Source organism: Pygocentrus nattereri, chromosome 8 (assembly GCF_015220715.1).
Source record: "Pygocentrus nattereri isolate fPygNat1 chromosome 8, fPygNat1.pri, whole genome shotgun sequence".
Classification (NCBI taxonomy): Eukaryota; Metazoa; Chordata; class Actinopteri; order Characiformes; family Serrasalmidae; genus Pygocentrus; species Pygocentrus nattereri.
Window position 1 is genome coordinate 26872555 of NC_051218.1, and position 17348 is coordinate 26889902.

General features: G+C 38.5%; 1 protein-coding gene across 1 annotated transcript in view; it reads left to right on the forward strand.

The window, feature by feature from the left end:
• LOC108430898 (teneurin-1) overlaps nucleotides 1-17348 on the forward strand; it is a 283207-nt gene that overhangs the window by 47942 nt on the left and 217917 nt on the right. The window contains exon 3 of the mRNA XM_017703711.2: nucleotides 6676-6936. Coding sequence (XP_017559200.1) covers nucleotides 6676-6936 — 261 coding nt within the window. The remainder of the gene's footprint in view (nucleotides 1-6675; nucleotides 6937-17348) is intronic.

Genomic DNA, 17348 nt, shown 5'->3' on the forward strand with positions numbered 1-17348 from the left:
TTATGACAACTAACATGACCCTGCATAAGTGATTATAAATACTTATTCAAATAGGCATTGTCTGTCATAAATGCTACTTAAGTTATCATTGATCAAAATTGGCAAATGTAACTTTTATAGTGAATGGTGGGCATTGGAATAAGCATTTATAAACATTTATGTAGGGTTAAGTCAGTTGTCATGAAAAGCTCATGTATGTGCCATACAGCCTTATGAACAGTACCCCACAGTAAATTGTTAGTTTTTTTTTCTGAAAATGTAAAAAGTAACTGTATTCTGAATATTGCTTGTTCAAAATGAATACAAATATTATATGTGTATTCTGAATAGATATTCCCCATGCTTGTATTTCATTACATCCCTATGACTGCTGAAATGATTTTAAGAGCCCGGTACACCAACCATGAACTAAATCAAACTTTCTCCCAGAATCTCTGAAGAGATTTGCAGAGTGCGATTTGACTCTGCAATCTATTTATTCTGACAAGATAATTCAAAGATGGCTCTTTATGGTTCATATGAGAAGGAGCAAGAATAAAAGATCAAAATACAGTATACAAATGAAATAAAAATACAAAAGCAACACAAGGTGTCCATTTGTCATAGCTGAGAGATGTTTGAGTTTGCTTCTCCTGACAACCCTGGCTAATCCCTCATGCTCTCATGGTCTGCTTCTTGTTGCCGGAGGCTTTTGTTTTCCCAGGAAACATGATGGTACTGGCATAAAAATCTTTATGATGGGATGGCTGTGCAGGTCAGATATGGCAGGGGTTTCCTGCATTTGTCCATGTCCTGCTCAGAGTCTAAGTTGGTTTAGTAATACCAGGTATTCTCCAGTATAAAGGCCTTTAAACAATTTATGTGAATGACAATACATTATATAAGACATGTGTATAACAAATAATATCTTGCATACCAAACGTGAGTTCTGAGAAGATAAAAATATGCCATTAATTTAGTTGCCCTTTGTTTAATTTTGGGGAATTTTCACTGCTGACATAAACTCACTGACTATTCACTGTTGTCTCTGGTGTTGGCATGGCAACAACCATGCTGGTGTATTGATATTGTATTAGTAATCCCAGCAACTAGAACTTTTTGACAAATTTCTAAAGGATTAGTTTGCCCTCTGCTTTATTATGGTGTTTGCACCTCTAAAATCAGCTCAAATTACAAACATCTGAGTTGTGTGAAAGTACTCAAAGTTTCAGCTTGTGAGCAGTGGTGGACACTAACGAAGTAAATGTCATTCGTTTTTCGTGTATCTGTACTTCCATTTGACTTTTTATGCTTTTTACTTTCACTCCACTACATTTCAGTCAAATATCTTGCTTTTTACTCCACTATATTATGTGAAATCTGCCATTCATTTTTTTTACTTGTGCATAAAAGCATAACATGTCAAAACAATTTTTCATGTTGTAGTAAATTTGTTTAGGCTAGTTTATGTTTATGAACAGAGACCTACTGATACAATATAATGAAGGAAAACTCATTGGTGAACCTATGTTTAAAGTTTTTATTAAACTTAAACTTGTAACTAAGTTGCAAATAAATCTCAAACTGAAACTTTTCTTGTTTGCAAAAAGTGATTTCAGAGACACTTGGTTTGACCTAATGGAAATTGTTTTCCTTCAGTGTTTTGTGCTGATGATAATTTTAATAAACAACACTAACAGACTTACTAATGACAAAAGATTGGTTTAATGAGAGTGACACTGGAGTATTTTCACCTAAAATGAGTAAATGAAGCAATAGTCTTGTTACAAAAATGCTAATAGGACATTAAAGTCATTTAGTAATTTTGATACCTTTGAAGGCAAATACTTTTGTACTTTTGCTCAAGTGGAGGTCTAAAAGGAGGACTTCAACTTTTACTGGAGTAATATTTTAACTTGGGTATCTCTAACGCAGGTACATTTTTTGTGTACTTCATCCATCACTGCTTGTGAGTGAGGCAGTGAAGCTCTAAATGACTTTATAAATGTTCCAAAATGGAAAGTAGCCTACCCATCTCACCATGTGCTCGTTATGTAATGAGCAGTGGGTGTCTTCTTGTGCTTAAAGTCATTCTGCCAATTTGGTTGTCTTTTTCTTTGTTTTTGCACTGTATATAGTGCAGCGAAGGTCTAACAAAATTTGCGTTGTGTTTGGTGTGTAAAGTTTTCATGCCAGTCATGTCTGAATCTTGCATTGTCATGTCATTTATTCACAATGTCAGAAATGCTTTTGATGCACATCACCTCATTAGGGTCTTTGGCTTAATGTAGATGTTTTGACTATTTGTAGATGTCTGACTTCATGGAACATCCAGTAAGGTTCGATGCTTGCACCTCTGCGACCAAGCCATCGGATTATCTCATATCCTTCATCCTTGATTTCGTCCATCTTCTTACTCCCTTGAGATGAGTGACTGTCCATGGTCACATTCCTGAAAAAGGATTTCTTGATTTATTGGGCTTAATGGAATGTGAAGTAGCTTTGTAGTGACGATACTGGTTCTCCTCATGTTCCGAGTCTTAAGCTCTGCAGCAGCTCAGGAGAAACACCATTGGCAGCAGGGTGACTTCTTTTTCTTTCCCTTGTTAGTCACACTCTAGTGATGCAGCAGTGGACCTGTGTGTAGCTTGTTATGGCTTTGACCCATGGCCTTTTCTTGCCTTGTCAGTTAATTAAAATGTGTTAATTAAAATGATTGCTCTTGAAGCACACATGTATAACTCAAAGTGCCAAAGTTGAAGTGTAACACAATTTTCCAGATTTGGGTTTTTATAGAACAATTCATAATATTTAATAATATTTAGTAATGGAAAATGTCAGTAATGGATAATGGATAAGCACTGCATTGGTACAACAAGACTGTGCTTACACATTTCATTTCAGTGTTTAATGAATAAGTATGTAGGTTATAAGCTTTTTATTATCACTTCATAAAATGGCAGATAATATAAAATATGATACTCAAATGACAATAAATCATTTGAAGTATTATTAAGCAACCATGGACTGCTGAAAAGGGACATGAATGTTCAGTCACCCATCAGTGTATATTGCACTTTTTAACTTGTCGTGTAATAATGTACATATCATAAAATAGCAGCATGTAATGCAAAAACTGTGACAGTCTTATATATCAAGCTAACAGTGTTGTACACCCATTTCCCATGCTGGGGCTGAATCTCAAATTGTTCCCTGCTCCCTACATAGGGCACTACGTAGAAATAACAGTATTTTAGCCAAAAAAGCCATTTGGGATTAAGCCACTTGTGCATAGTTTTGTACCAGGCAAATAGTTACACAGCACATTACTTACATAGCACATTATATAGGAAGGAGGAAGCCATTTGAGATTCAACCTAGGTTTTCCTTTTTAATATGGCACTTTGACGGTGAATCGTATAGTAGGTATTTTTATCTAAGGCCTGTGGTATTAATGAAGGATGTGTTTTGCCTGATCAGCTGATCAGCCAGTCTTATATCATCAATACACTTGGTAATTTATGCAAGTAGCACAAGGTTTTTCAGTGAATTGGTGCTGCAATATTCGATAATAGATAATAGAATTCGGTTATTGTGAGGAGGTCATAGGCAAGCATATATTGAGCATTTTAAAATGGCTTTGAACATGGATAGCATATCAGATTTTATATTTTATTTTAGGTTTTTTATGACTGTTTTTTTATTCTGCACATTCAAAAACTGGATAGCTGGAACCATTACATTAACTGCAATCAACAATGCAATTGTCTTTTTTGTCATTTATGCCACTCTGAAGCTAATTACCTTCTGACTAATTACCTTCCTTGCTCGCAAGCTAGTTTGACTTATCAGCTAATGTGAAACAATATACTGCACCGTTCTGTGCACACACTCAGATGAAATGTGAATCAAAGAATCAAACAAAGCTTATATTTATTTCTGTTGAGTGTGAAAACCTGAGCAAAAATGCTTATTCTGTGGAGGCTAGCTTGCATGCTAATAGCATTATTTACCTAACATGGCAACCCTATGTCACTGTTGTTCTACTATACATTCTTTACATTACATTACATTAACATTTAGCAGACGCTTTTATCCAAAGCGACTTACACATAATGAATTCTAGTATACTTTTTAGTCATGTAATAGTACAAGGTGATGAGGAAAAAAAACTCACTACCTATTGTTGTCTGCACCTGCAAAGACAGATTGTCCGTCGTTGGGATTAGTACTACTTATAGCAAATCCAGCTGCTTTTGAAAGCTGGAAAACAGAAAAAGCTTAAATAAAATCCATATATATTTTAGTACATTTTACATTAAAACCTCAAACACAACACAATTTTACCATTATTGTCAGTGTTTGAGTGGATACCACACTGACTAGATGAGTTAACCACCTGGAAGTATTGATAGTGTCTCAGTGATGTCACAGTTGCGCTGCCACCGTTCTGGTCGGCAACTACAAGTTTTACTTAGCAGTGCTGTGATAGTTTGTAATGAGATAAAGCCATAACGGATGCAGCAAAGGCAGTAAAAGGTTTTCTTTATTTGTTTGTTTATTGGAACACATTTTAAATCTCATTTTAAACCAATATATTTGAGTGTATTGACTTGATTTCTTGCGTGCTGTTACATTAAACAGACTATGACATCACAATAACAACATATAAACAGCCAACAGCTCCTTCACTTCTCGATCAAGTACAAAATACACTTCTGCCATGATTTAACTTGGAAAAGCCAGAAAACCACCATAAACAAAGTCACAGAAGAGTTCTGCCTTACCAGCGGTGCTGGTATCTATGGTATCATATCAATTGTATAACTCGAACAAGGCACGGCTTCCTTTCTGCCTTGTTATTTGGCAAGTTATGGCTACTTAAACAAATAAAAAAAGTAATACAGCCCATATCCTATAGCCCATGGTTACAGGGAGTGGGAGTGCTGAGGGTACTTTAAAAATAGTGTTTAAAAACTTAATTATAGTGTTTAGAGAATAGAATGTACATATGTTTTCCTGTTGTGGAGTATTTTTATTACATGTAATATTTAGCCCACTTATTTTCCAGAGCTGCATTAAATATTCATTGTTGCCATTTGTGGTCATGCACGGTAGTGGTTGTCAGTGATTTTTCATTAACTCCCTGTCCCAAGCACTCCCCTAAGTACCCCTAAGTACTTGTCCAGACAAAGCTTAGTAACTGTGACTAGGCACAGACACAGGCAATACTGGCAAGCATTCAGAACTTACAATATTAGAAAATAAAAATTTAAATATTGTCTACAAACAATTTGCCATGTCACAATAATAAAAGTAATTATACGATTTCCAGTTATGGACATGCATATAACATCATACGGTTTCATCACTGGTTCAGACAGATCAGTTTACTTATGCTGTAGTGGGAACTTTCAGTGTTTTCAAAGATGCTGTTTGTTTAGTTCCATTTTAGTCTCTGATTAATAAGTGTGTGTGCTAAAATTGATTGCTTGTTGAGTATGTTTGTTAAATGTTCTAAAAGTATTTTTATAAAAATATAAATAAATAACTGTATGTAATGTAATATATCTTTGTGTCAAATGTGTTCCTCTGTTTGCTGCTAAATTGTTGTCCCCTAAAGAGGTAAATCTACAGCCGTTAATTATTTTCGGCCAAAATAATTTTTTCATTCATTTTTTCTTCAATCTTTTTTTTTTTTTTTGGCTGCGAATACACAGTGCCTCCAGTAAACAACAAATAAACAAATGGAAACCAAATAAAGGCTGGATGGTGCTTATTTTATGCACTGATAGAATAAATAGCTCACAGAAAGCACCAGTTCCATATGCTGATCCATTTTATTGTGCACATTGTGAGCATGCATATGTCATAACTCCTCTGACAGCAGATTTAAATACGATAAAAGGCACATCTGCCACATTAAACAGGCTATGACATCACAATAACAACATATAAACAGCCAACAGCTTCTTCAATTCTCGATCATGTACAAAATACACTTCTGCCATGTTTTTCCTTAGAAAAGACAGAAAACCACTGTAAATAAAGTCACAGAAGAGTTCTACCTTACCAATGGTGCTGGTGTCTGTGGTAACATCAATACTATAACTGGAACAAGATTCAGCTTCCTTTCTGCCTTGTTATTTGGCAAGTTATGGCTACTTAATCAAATAAAAAAACAGTAATACAGCCCATATCCTACAGCTCATGTTTACAGAGTGGGAGTGCTGAGGATACTTTAAAAATAGTGGTTTTAAATATAAATTATATAAATTTAAATATAGTATTTAGAGAATAGAATATACATATGTTTTCCTGTTGTGGAGTATTTTTATTACATGCAATATTTATCACACTTATATCATCAGCGTCTCTGAATATATTGCTGGCAAGATGTTCAGTTTGAGTTAATCAAAGCAATCACCTTTGGTGAAGTGATTTTTTTTCTTTCAGCAGAAATCTGCAGTATACTGCATAATGTTTCTCTGAGTCTATTAGTCTTTAACGAAAGTCTCCTTTATTCTAGGCTGAATAAAGGCCCTTAGATATTCTCCTTCATCTCCTTAGTAGCGCGAGCAGATGTGACAATCACAGTGGCACCTCAAAGCAGGAACATGCTGTCATGGATGTGTGCCAGGCAAGTTTTTTTCTTCACAAACCTCCCCTAACTCCACCTTCCTTTTTCCATCACAGAGTTGGAGTTCAGCAAGCCTGTCCAGATGGGTAGTGGAAGCTACCAGGAGGAACTTTGCAGTGGACCGCAGCATGGCTACTCACTGGGGCCGGGCTCAGATGTGGATGAGGAGGGAGAGGTGGATCCCTCTCCCAGCCATGCACTCCACCTGTGGATGCAGGATGTGAAATCAGAGCAAAGCTCCTGTCTGTCCAGCCGTGCCAACTCCGTGCTGTCTCTGACCGACACGGAACAAGAGAGGAAGTCTGATGGCGAGAACGGTGAGTGCCTGCTTGGGTTTTTTTTTTTTAACAGACATTTCCACTGGAGGTGCACTGATGTTTTGGGTGAAAAGGATTAACTCACACCTGGTTTTGCTGATAGCAATACTTTGTTGTTGGTTTTTTTTTCATTTTTAAACAAATTTAAATATAATCCATATATAAAGTGCAATTATCATAAAGATGGATCACTGATTGATTTTAGATTAACTATGATGCAGCTACATCTAAATATTTTACATGATTTTTTGCCTAGAGCCTCTTACAATGGTAGTGCACCCTACACTATACCAATAAGAGTTCGTGGGCAAGACTCCTAACACTAAAATTATCAAATTGTAAGTCGCTCTGGATAAGACCGTCAGCCAAATGCCATAAATGTAAATGCAAAAGTAGTGCAAAGAGTAGGTCTCTATATATTGAATTATTTCATTTTTTAAGATTATATCAAACATGATTTTGAATACTGAAATTCAAAAGCTATTTGTAAGCTCGGGACATTTCACTTTAATAATCCGATGAAAAATTGTCATTATAATTTGCAGCATAAATTCTGTTAATTTATTTTTGCTTTTTATCGATGTTTCTTGATTAACCTTTATGAAAATATTAGAGGATAATGAAAAAAATCTAATGAAACATATGCTAACACCAATAATGTAATCTGTAATGTAATTATTTATTTTTAATGCAGCTGAAAGCCCTCTGTTGAGGTAATAAATGGGAACAATTGTAAACTTATTCGGATTGCAGGTGGCATTAATTAATGTGCGGGGTATCCAAAAACCAAGGAGGGGGTTGCTGCTCATCCACAAGCCACAAAAACATGTTAAGAAAGTGATGCATTCAAACCCTGCTGTGTAAATCAGTGTAGGTTTTCTATCAGGCATGCATAGCAAGTGGAAGCACTTTGATTGCCTTTGACGCCTGCTCTGTAGAAGCAGTATAAAAGGAATTAGGTTTAGCAAGGCTTTACGACTGCCCCACTAGAAGACCCACCTAACACCAGGACATTTTTGGATTGTGTCTCGTTCAAAACACTGTCCAGCCTGAAAAACTCCTTATAACTGCAGTGTGAATGAGTGGAGCTCATATTCTTTTGGCTGAATAGGTGGATGTGTGACATCACAAAGCCAGTGAATTCAAAACAGGCTGTTTTTGCAGCAAATTAGTTTCCCTATGTAGACTTTATGGACTGGGGAGTGAGGGGTACATTTTTAAACTTCAGCAATGTTTACATATGACAAACATTTTTGTTCCAAATAGTAAGATAAATTTGGTTTTCCATGATATGGGCATTTAAACTTTGCATTTTAGCGGTTGTGCAACAGCTGTAGTTGTTGTGTTGTTTATATGAACAACTGTATCTTGTCTCTCTCCAAACAGTTCAGATTAAAAAAGGGGGGGGCAGCATTTAGCATGTTATTTACTTATTTGTTTATCGGTAACATTTTAGTTAGGGTTAGGTTCATAAGTAGATGTAGGTTTTGTGTTAAAGTTACGGTAAGGTTAAGCTTAGATTTAATAGAATCAATCACACTTAACTCCAAGTTCAGTTGCATTTAATAGAGCCAAATTATTGGTTGTAATCATTGCCCAATATCAGCTAATAGTAATACATACATTTCTCATTTATTAGGGAATAATATAACAGCTGGTGAACTCTAATGCACCTGTGCAGTTTTAGTGCTTTCTGGAGCAAGCTGCCTTCGAAGTGCGATTTTGAGTGACATGATTTGAGTTATATGACAGACACTGTGTGCACCGTAGAGTGCTTTTAAAGTAGTGAGTTGAAAATCAGTGTTTTCCCAATGGCCTGAGAGTAGGGTGTATGTGGTACAGACGAACAGCTGCCTTCAGCCGGCCAATATCAGCTGTAAATCCCGTCACTGAACTCACTGATCTGCTCTTTGGTGCAGAGTTGTGTGCTTCCGAAGAGATGTTTTTTTTTTTTTTTTTTTTTTTATTGAAGTATTTTTTATGATGGTAGACAAGATGCTTAGGGATTTAGGTGCATCGTTTCACCTGAATACGTCTGGGAGGGACAGATGAAATAAAAAAACATTGAAAATAGGTCGTATGTAATATTCAAGCCATGCACCGATACAACTGTGGATCACAGAGAATTCAAAAGATGCTGATTTCTTTTTACAGTGTTTTGTTTGCGTGCATTGATAGTTCCAAGCTGCCTGTTCAGTCTGCCGTAGGAATGTTCTTTTCTGTTTCAGATTCTTTTGCAATACTTCTTGTCTGCATTGCTGACACCAGGCTGCACTGGGCTTCTTCATTACTCCACTATTACAGATTCTGTCCAGGCATTTTAATAGTGAATTTGATGTCGGTAAAGTCAATACCTTGCAAGTTTGGGTAATTTGGTCTGCTGGATGGCACAAGACCGCTTCTGTCATGGCTCGACAGGCACAGAGTTAGATAAGGCCCAAATCCACCGTCACAACTTCATTGGCAGGAAATCGGTTAGGGATATCAGGTGAAATGCCTTTCCCTCTTACCTCCGTTACAGACCCACTGGGATGTATGCTAATTTATTGGAGTCCGTCAGGCAGTCTCTGGGAACAAGCTCCCAATTCTGGCTGGAAAAACGCCTGTCACATTGTGTAAATAGTCTCGGAGAGGCTTTTATTCTTTATTGTGCATTTGAGACTGTCCTGAGCTGACTGCTTTTGTCTTAATGCTCTGCAAGAGTTCCCTCCCAATTTGTTGAGCAAGTGAGGAGAGTCAGTCAAGTGCACTTACCTTGATCCAGCGAGCTTCAGCAGATTAGAAAATAAAGTTCACGTTCTGCACACAAACAAAAGCTGAGCTCATGCCTCAGACCCTCAAGGGCACCTCTCATTTGCATGCTGCAGAAAAGGTGCAGTGCCTCTGTTCACACCCCGCCGGTCTCCCCTGGCTTAGGAAGAAAGAGAGACAGGGACAAAATGAAAGATATAGGGATGGAGATACTGTATATATTTTAGTGACATTACTTTTTTGTGTACAGTTTGTGTTTCTATCTATTTATTTAAAAAAATGTTTTACTACTTTTAATAATATGTATTTCTTCAATTATGTGGCAACAGGTGTTAATACCAATTTATTGCCAATTAAGCTGATTTATATTTCATTTTTTAGAGAGACAGAATGAGAGAGAGAGAGAGAGAGAGAGAGAGAGAGAGAGAGAGATTGAGAGAGAGAAGGAGGAAGAAAATGGAGGGAGAGGGGAAGGCAAAAGGTGGAAGACAGAGGGAGATAAAAAGGCAGAGAAAAAGAAAAAGAGATACATGGAGAGAGGATGAGAGAGGGAGAAAAGCAAATGGAGAAGGAAGGATAGAGGCAGGGAGAGAGACAGAGAGGGGAAGGGTGAGAGATAGAGGCAGGGAGAGAGAAAGAAAAAGGGAGATGGAAAGATAAAGGAAGAACAAAATAGTGATCGGGTGGTGTATATATGTATAAAGAGAATGAGAGATAAAGACAGGCAGAGAAAGAACGAGGGAGACAGAGAAAGAGATAGGGAGCGTGATATGTAGAGAGCGAGTGAGGGTGAGACAGAAAGCGATAGAGATAGGGAGACAGAAAGAAAGGGAGAGGTGAAAGAGAGAGGAAGAGAAATAAAGAAAACCAAGAGGGTGAAAAATTCTGAGACAGAAAAATAGACTGAGAGACAGAAAGAAAAAAAAAGAGACAGAGCCAGAAAGAGAGAAGGAGAAAGTTATATGATGGGAGAGAAAGAAAGAAAGGGAGGAAACACAGAGAGAGACAGGGAGAGGGAAAGAAATAAGAAACAGAGAGTGTGAAAGAAAGAAAGAAAGAAAGAAAGAAAGAAAGAAAGAAAGAAAGAAGGGGAAAGAATTAGAGGTTGGGGTGAGTTAGAGAGACAGGAAGAAAAATGGAGAGAGAAATAAAGAGAAAGGGTTGAAAAGAAAGAGAGAGGTAGAACAAACAAGGAGTGAGTGAGATAGAGAGGGAGAAAAACATAGGGAGAGTGAGAAAGAGTGAGATGGAGGAAAACAGACAGAGCTATAGATGAAGAGAGAGAGAAAGAGTGAGTGGGGGGGAGAAGCAGAGAGAGAGAGGGAGTAAGAATGTGTGAGAGCGAGAGAGAGAGAGCGGCGGGCGGAGCAGGGGGAATTGGTGTGAGATGGAGTTTGTTTGCGTTGGGTACCTGCCAGGGTCGTGTCTAATGAGAGGGGGGATTGGATATGCCTCTTCACCTCTCCTGGTGTCAAGCTCCATGCAGAATGTGAATCACAGGCAGCTTTGCCTTGAGAGACGGCAGTCTCGGGAAACGGGGAGAGCCGTGCCGGCCCTGGAATACACAAACAGCAGCAGAACGCAAATGCGACAGATAATCATATCCTTATGTCCGACCGTACTCTTTATATTAGAAAAAGAAATCCATTCGCGATACTTGCCTGCGCGACAACCAGTTGTGTTATCAGCCAGCAGATAATCCTGCATATGTGTGTGTGTGTTTTTCTACTTTCATGGTTTTATCACTTTTATTACAGAGGTTCAGAGAGCAGTAACGAATGGCAAAATAGCAAAATGATTATATTAGGACACTTAAAGACATCACTTATGGTACATAATGTTCAGTTCTTCTGAGGTATACTAATGTTTTGGAACAGACAGCATTTAAAGAAAAAAAGGCTGAAAAACAACATTATTAGCACATTAGCATTACTTTTTTACATTTATTCAAAACAGGACATGAGGAAAGATCCAACAACTTTAAAATGAAATAAGCTAGTGACATATTGGATCAGTTCAGTGAGCTTGTTATTATTATTTTAATTTGACAGTGTGACACCACTGATTGTTGTTTACAGACATTCCACAGACACTCCATTTGTTCAGGGGAACCCTGAGGCCTATCTAGGCCTTCAGAGAAGGACACATTTCTGGGAACTAAAAAATACATTTCAGTCATTTTTATTTAAAATATTAATCATGTTAGTTGTATTTAAACTCTACTAGTGTTGTAATTTGTGTCTCACAGATTTTACATTTACAAATATGTCTGTTAAGTGAAGGTAAAGAACATTTTAAAAATGAATACATTTCAGTCTTTGTGCTTATTTTAGATAAATTACAACCCCAATTCCAATGAAGTTGGGACGTTGTGTAAAACATAAATAAAAACACAATATGATGAATTGCAAATCCTTTTCAACCTATATTCAGTTGAATACACTACAAAGGCAAGATATTTAATGTACAAATGGATAAACTTTATTGTTTTTTGCAAATATTCAATCATTTTGAATTTGATGCCTGCAACACGTTCCAAAGAAGTTGGGGCAGGGGCACGTTTACCACTGTGTTATATCACCTTTCCTTTTAACAACACTCAATAAGCATTTGTGAACTGAGGACACTAATTGTTGAAGCTTTGTAGGTGGAATTATTTCCCATTTTTACTTTATGTACAACTTCAGTTGCTCAACAGTCCGGGGTCTCCGTTGTCATATTTTGTGCTTCATAATGTGCCACACATTTTCAATGGGAGACAGGTCTGGACTGCAGGCAGGCCAGTCTAGTACCCGCTCTCTTTTACTACGAAGCCATGCTGTTGTAATGTGTGCAGAATGTGGCTTGGCATTGTCTTGGTGAAATAAGTAGGGACATCTCTGAAAAAGACGTTGCTTGGATGGCAGCATATGTTGCTCCATAACCTGTATGTACCTTTCAGCATTAATGGTGCCTTCACAGATGTGCAAGTTACTCATGCCATGGGCACTAACACACCCCCATACCATGAGAGATGCTGGCTTTTGAACTTTGCGTTGAAAACAATCCGGACAGTCCTTTTCTTCTTTGGCCCAGAGGACACAACGTCCATGATTTCCAAAAACAATTTGAAATATGGACTCGTCAGACCACAGGACACTTTTGCACTTTGCGTCAGTCCATCTCAGATGAGCTCGGGCCCAGAGAAGCCAGCAGCATTTAGGGTTGTTGTTGATATCTGGCTTTCGCTTTGCATGGCAGAGTTTTAACTTGCACTTGTAGACAGAGCGATGAACTGTGTTCACTGACAATAATTTTCTGAAGTGTTCCTGAGCCCATGTGGTAATATCCATTACAGAATGATGTTGGTTTTTAATGCAGTGCCGCCTGAGGGATCAAAGGTCACAGGCATTCAATGTTGGTTTTCTGCCTTGCTGCTTACTTGCAGAGATTTCTCCAGATTCTCAGAATCTTTTGATGATATTATGGACTGCAGATTATGAAATTCCTAAATTCCTTGCAATTGCACGTTGAGAAACGTTGTTCTTAAACTGCTGGACTATTTGCTCACACAGTTGTTCACAAGTGGTGAACCTCGCTCCCCATCCTTGCTTGTGAATGACTGAGCCTTTCAGGGATGCTCCCTTTATACCCAATCATGACACTCATGTGTTTCCAAATAACCTGTTCACCTGTGGAATGCTCCAAATAGGTGTTTTTTGAGCATTCCTCAACTTTCCCAGTCTTTTGCTGCCCCTGTCCCAACTTCTTTGGAACGTGTTGCAGGCATCAAATTCAAAATGAGTGAATATTTGCAAAAATCAATAAGGTTTATGCGTTTGAACATTAAATATCTTGTCTTTGTAGTGTATTCAATTGAATATAGGTCGAAAAGGATTTGCAAATCATCGTATTCTGTTTTTATTTATGTTTTACACAATGTCCCAACTTCATAGGAATTGGGGTTGTACTTAAAACATTAATAAAACTTATCTACAGTGCTTAGACTTTTTTTGGCATGTCAAAGCCCTCTGTAACTACACATTACCTACTTACCTACTAAGTACTTTTTGTTATTTTTGCCTTAATGTGTAAATCCATGTAACATCTCATGCTTTAAACATTATTTGTCATGCCTCATCCATTATAGGTTGTGAAAATTTTTATTTTAGTGTCACACAAGTCACATGCTCAACAGGAATGCGCTTAATCTGAATTTGTGGAAGGTCATAGCAAAAACAAAAATAATAATGCATCATAATGATTTATTTTTAATGATATTGTGATATTGCTTGATCAATTTGGTCCAAATTATAAGTGGAATGTAAATTATTAATTTAAATGTCACTGACCCCTTAAAATCCATTACTTATTAAATAAGCCTTATTCTGTAACTACAAAGATTTCAAAGCAAACTGGTTGAACAATGTTTTGAATATAGAAGTGTATGATAAAAGTTTTAGCCATGGTTGTTTAAAAGGTTAGGGTCCTCATGGCTTTAGCATGGGTGTTACTTAACCACATTTAGTGTACCTGCAAATTCTATGCTAAACTCAACCCTGTTACTGTCACTGCACTTACTCATTTATGCCATTTTACTAGATTTTGTCTTAGAGTCAAATGACAAAAATTGAAGTTACAAGGACCAAATGGCACCCCAGTCATAGAATCACCCACTTCTGTGTTATCTAGTTAGGTACAGCCAATTGGTTAGGCTTCAAGAACTGGACTGAAGGCCTTACATATAAGATTAGCTACCAGCATAAACAGTGGAATCAATCCATTGTGCTTTGATTTGCAGTGGGTGGTTAAAAGAGAAAAAATTTCACTTAAGACTTTCTGTAAATCCTAGATAGGTCAATGTGAATATGAATAGGTGTCCAGTCACTTCAGCAGAAGAACAGCAGCAGCAGCTCTGTGCAGGGGGCTAAAGGAGTCACTGTTAAAGTGTGACATCCAACAAATGTTAATGTCTGTTACTTACTCCAAATAGAACATAAGGAATGTCTTTTACAAGCTTCAGATGTCCTTGTTCAATCTAGAATGGCCAAAATATGTTCATGCGCACTAGTATTAGCTCAGCAATAAAGTTAAAGGGATCCCCACATGGATGTTAGTGCTATCTGTGCTACAAATATTGATGATACCTGTTCTGGAAAGTGTATTGTAACTTAAATGATCATAAAAGCAGTAACATCATCATATCGCCTACCCCTGCAGCGTAGTCATGCACTATAGTTACCTTTACCCTGGGCATCTTTTTTACTGGTGGGGATTTGGTGCCTGCATCTGTTCTACTGTTGTATTGTGTTTCAAGTCGCTGGACGGACTGTAGAATGACTCCATTTTTTATTTCTTTACTTTTTTTATTTTTTTATTTTTTTACAGACTGCCCTTTTCTGCTGCCTTCCATTGCTCCACGCACACGCTCACACGTAGTCAAAGTAAGCGACCACCATGCATTATTGATGCCTCAGTCTTTTTCATCAGCACAACAAAGTCTCCAAGCCTTTTGTGTTTTTACCTATTATGAAAGTTATCACTCTAACTTGAAATGTCAGAGAAAGGAAAAGGGGTAGGGGGTGGGATAAAGGGGGTGGGCGCAAACACGCTTCCAAAAAGGAGGCTTGCATTTTAAGTCTGGCTGTCCTTGGTCTTTCTTTTTGTCTTCAAAGATCTTGCCTTTCCCCATGAAACCGATTAATGATGTGAGCTTCAAAACATCAGGAACCACTCCAGCTGTGCTCTGATTGAAGCTGACAAGTCAATTTGGAATATCTGGTTTGGTTTTAAGTAAGTGCGCAGATGTCCTCCGGGACACCCTAGTTAGTGCTGAGGTAGTGTCTTGGAGATCTATGGTAACAACAGCAGTGTGCAGACAGGCCGACCATTGACTGAAGAGACGTTTTGCAGTCCTAAAGAAGAAGTTCCAGCTCAGGGAGGTTCATGCAGAGTTTACTTAATTGAGCTCCAGCCTGCCTTGACCTAGCAGTATTATGCCACAGAGCCATCTTGGTATGAGGGTCAATAACATTATGTGCATGTGTCCCAGAGTAAAAAAATAAAAATAAAAATTCAGACCTTCGATATTTATCAGAATTATATTATAGTCTGTTTAAACCCCAGGCATTAAGAAAGATAAGCTAATATATGCAAAATCATTATTCATAGAGTATTTTGTTTGGGTGGTGGCTGTTCCAAATCCTATCTCCCTACAATTCAACTTGTGAAAATATATTTTTTTATCTAAAAAATACATTGAATGTAAATGTTTAATTTATCCAAAAATTCCAAGTTTTTTCAAATGTCATGACTGACATTCTGAAATGCCTTTAGGAGAGAGGGGTCAGTGCACTATATAGAAGAACCCACGTGGTACATGGTACAATGGTCAGTAGCCCTTTCACAAATGTAGAAGAAATTATAATTTTTTAGTTATGGTTTGGCTGGTTCAGTTTACCAAGTCAGGTGACCCCAGGAAAACCACAAAAATCATCATCATCATTGACCACTTAATCCAGATAGGGTCACAGTAGCAGTTGGGAGAGCAGCGAATCCCAGATGGCCCTGTCCCCCACAACTTCCTCCAGCTCATTCCCAGGGACCCCAAGCCTCTCCCAGGCCAACTTGGAGATGTAATAGGATGACTCTGGGGCCTTATCCCATAGGCTGTGCCTGGTACAGCCCAACCGGGAGGCATCCAGGGGGCATCCGAATCAGATGCCCGAACCACCTCAGCTGGCTCCTCTCAATGCGGAGGAGTAGTGGCTCTATTCCAAGCTCCTCCCAGATGGCAGAGCTCCTCACCCTATCAAATAGTGTGTAGCCTGCCACCCTGCGAAGAAAACTCATTTCCGCTGCTGGTATTTACGATCTCATTCTTTCGGTCATTAAACCACAGCTTATGACCATAGGTGAGGGTCTGGATGTAGACCAACCAGTAAACAAAGAGCTTCGCCTTATGGCTCAGCTCCCTCTTCACCACTACAGTCCAGTACAGTGACTGCGTTACTGCTGCCACCTGTCTCAGCCTGCAGCCGATCTCACGATCCCTCTTCCCATTACTCATGAACAAGACCCCGAGATACTTAAACTCCTCCACCTGGGGCAAGTCCTTTCCCCTTACCTGGATTGGGCATGCCATCCTTTTCTGGGCTAAGACCATGGACTCAGATTTGGATGTGCTGATCCGCATACCAACTGCTTCATACTCAGCTGTAAACCGCTCCAATGAGAGCTGGAGGCAACCATGCCATTCAGCCAAAAGAACAACATCGTCTGCAAACGGCAGAGATGTCACCCTCCGGCCTCCACACATAATGCCCTCCTGACCTTGGCTACACCTTGACACCCTGTCCATGAATATCACGAACAGAAAGGGTCTGACTTAATGCTGAGTATACGAACACAGCTCTCACTCTGAGGGTACAGATATCAAATGGCCCAGAGTAGTAGCCCTGGTACCCCACACTCCCGGAGGACCTCCCACAAGATATCTCGGGGAAACCGGATGTAACCCTTCTCCAAATCCACAAAACATATGTAGACTGGGTTGGCAAACTCCCAAGCCCCCTCAACAATCCGTGAGAGGGTGAAAAGCTGGTCCATTGTTCCACAGCCAGGATGGAATCCGCAATGTTCCTCCTCAATCTGAGGTTCAACTATCGGTCCGAGTCTCCTTG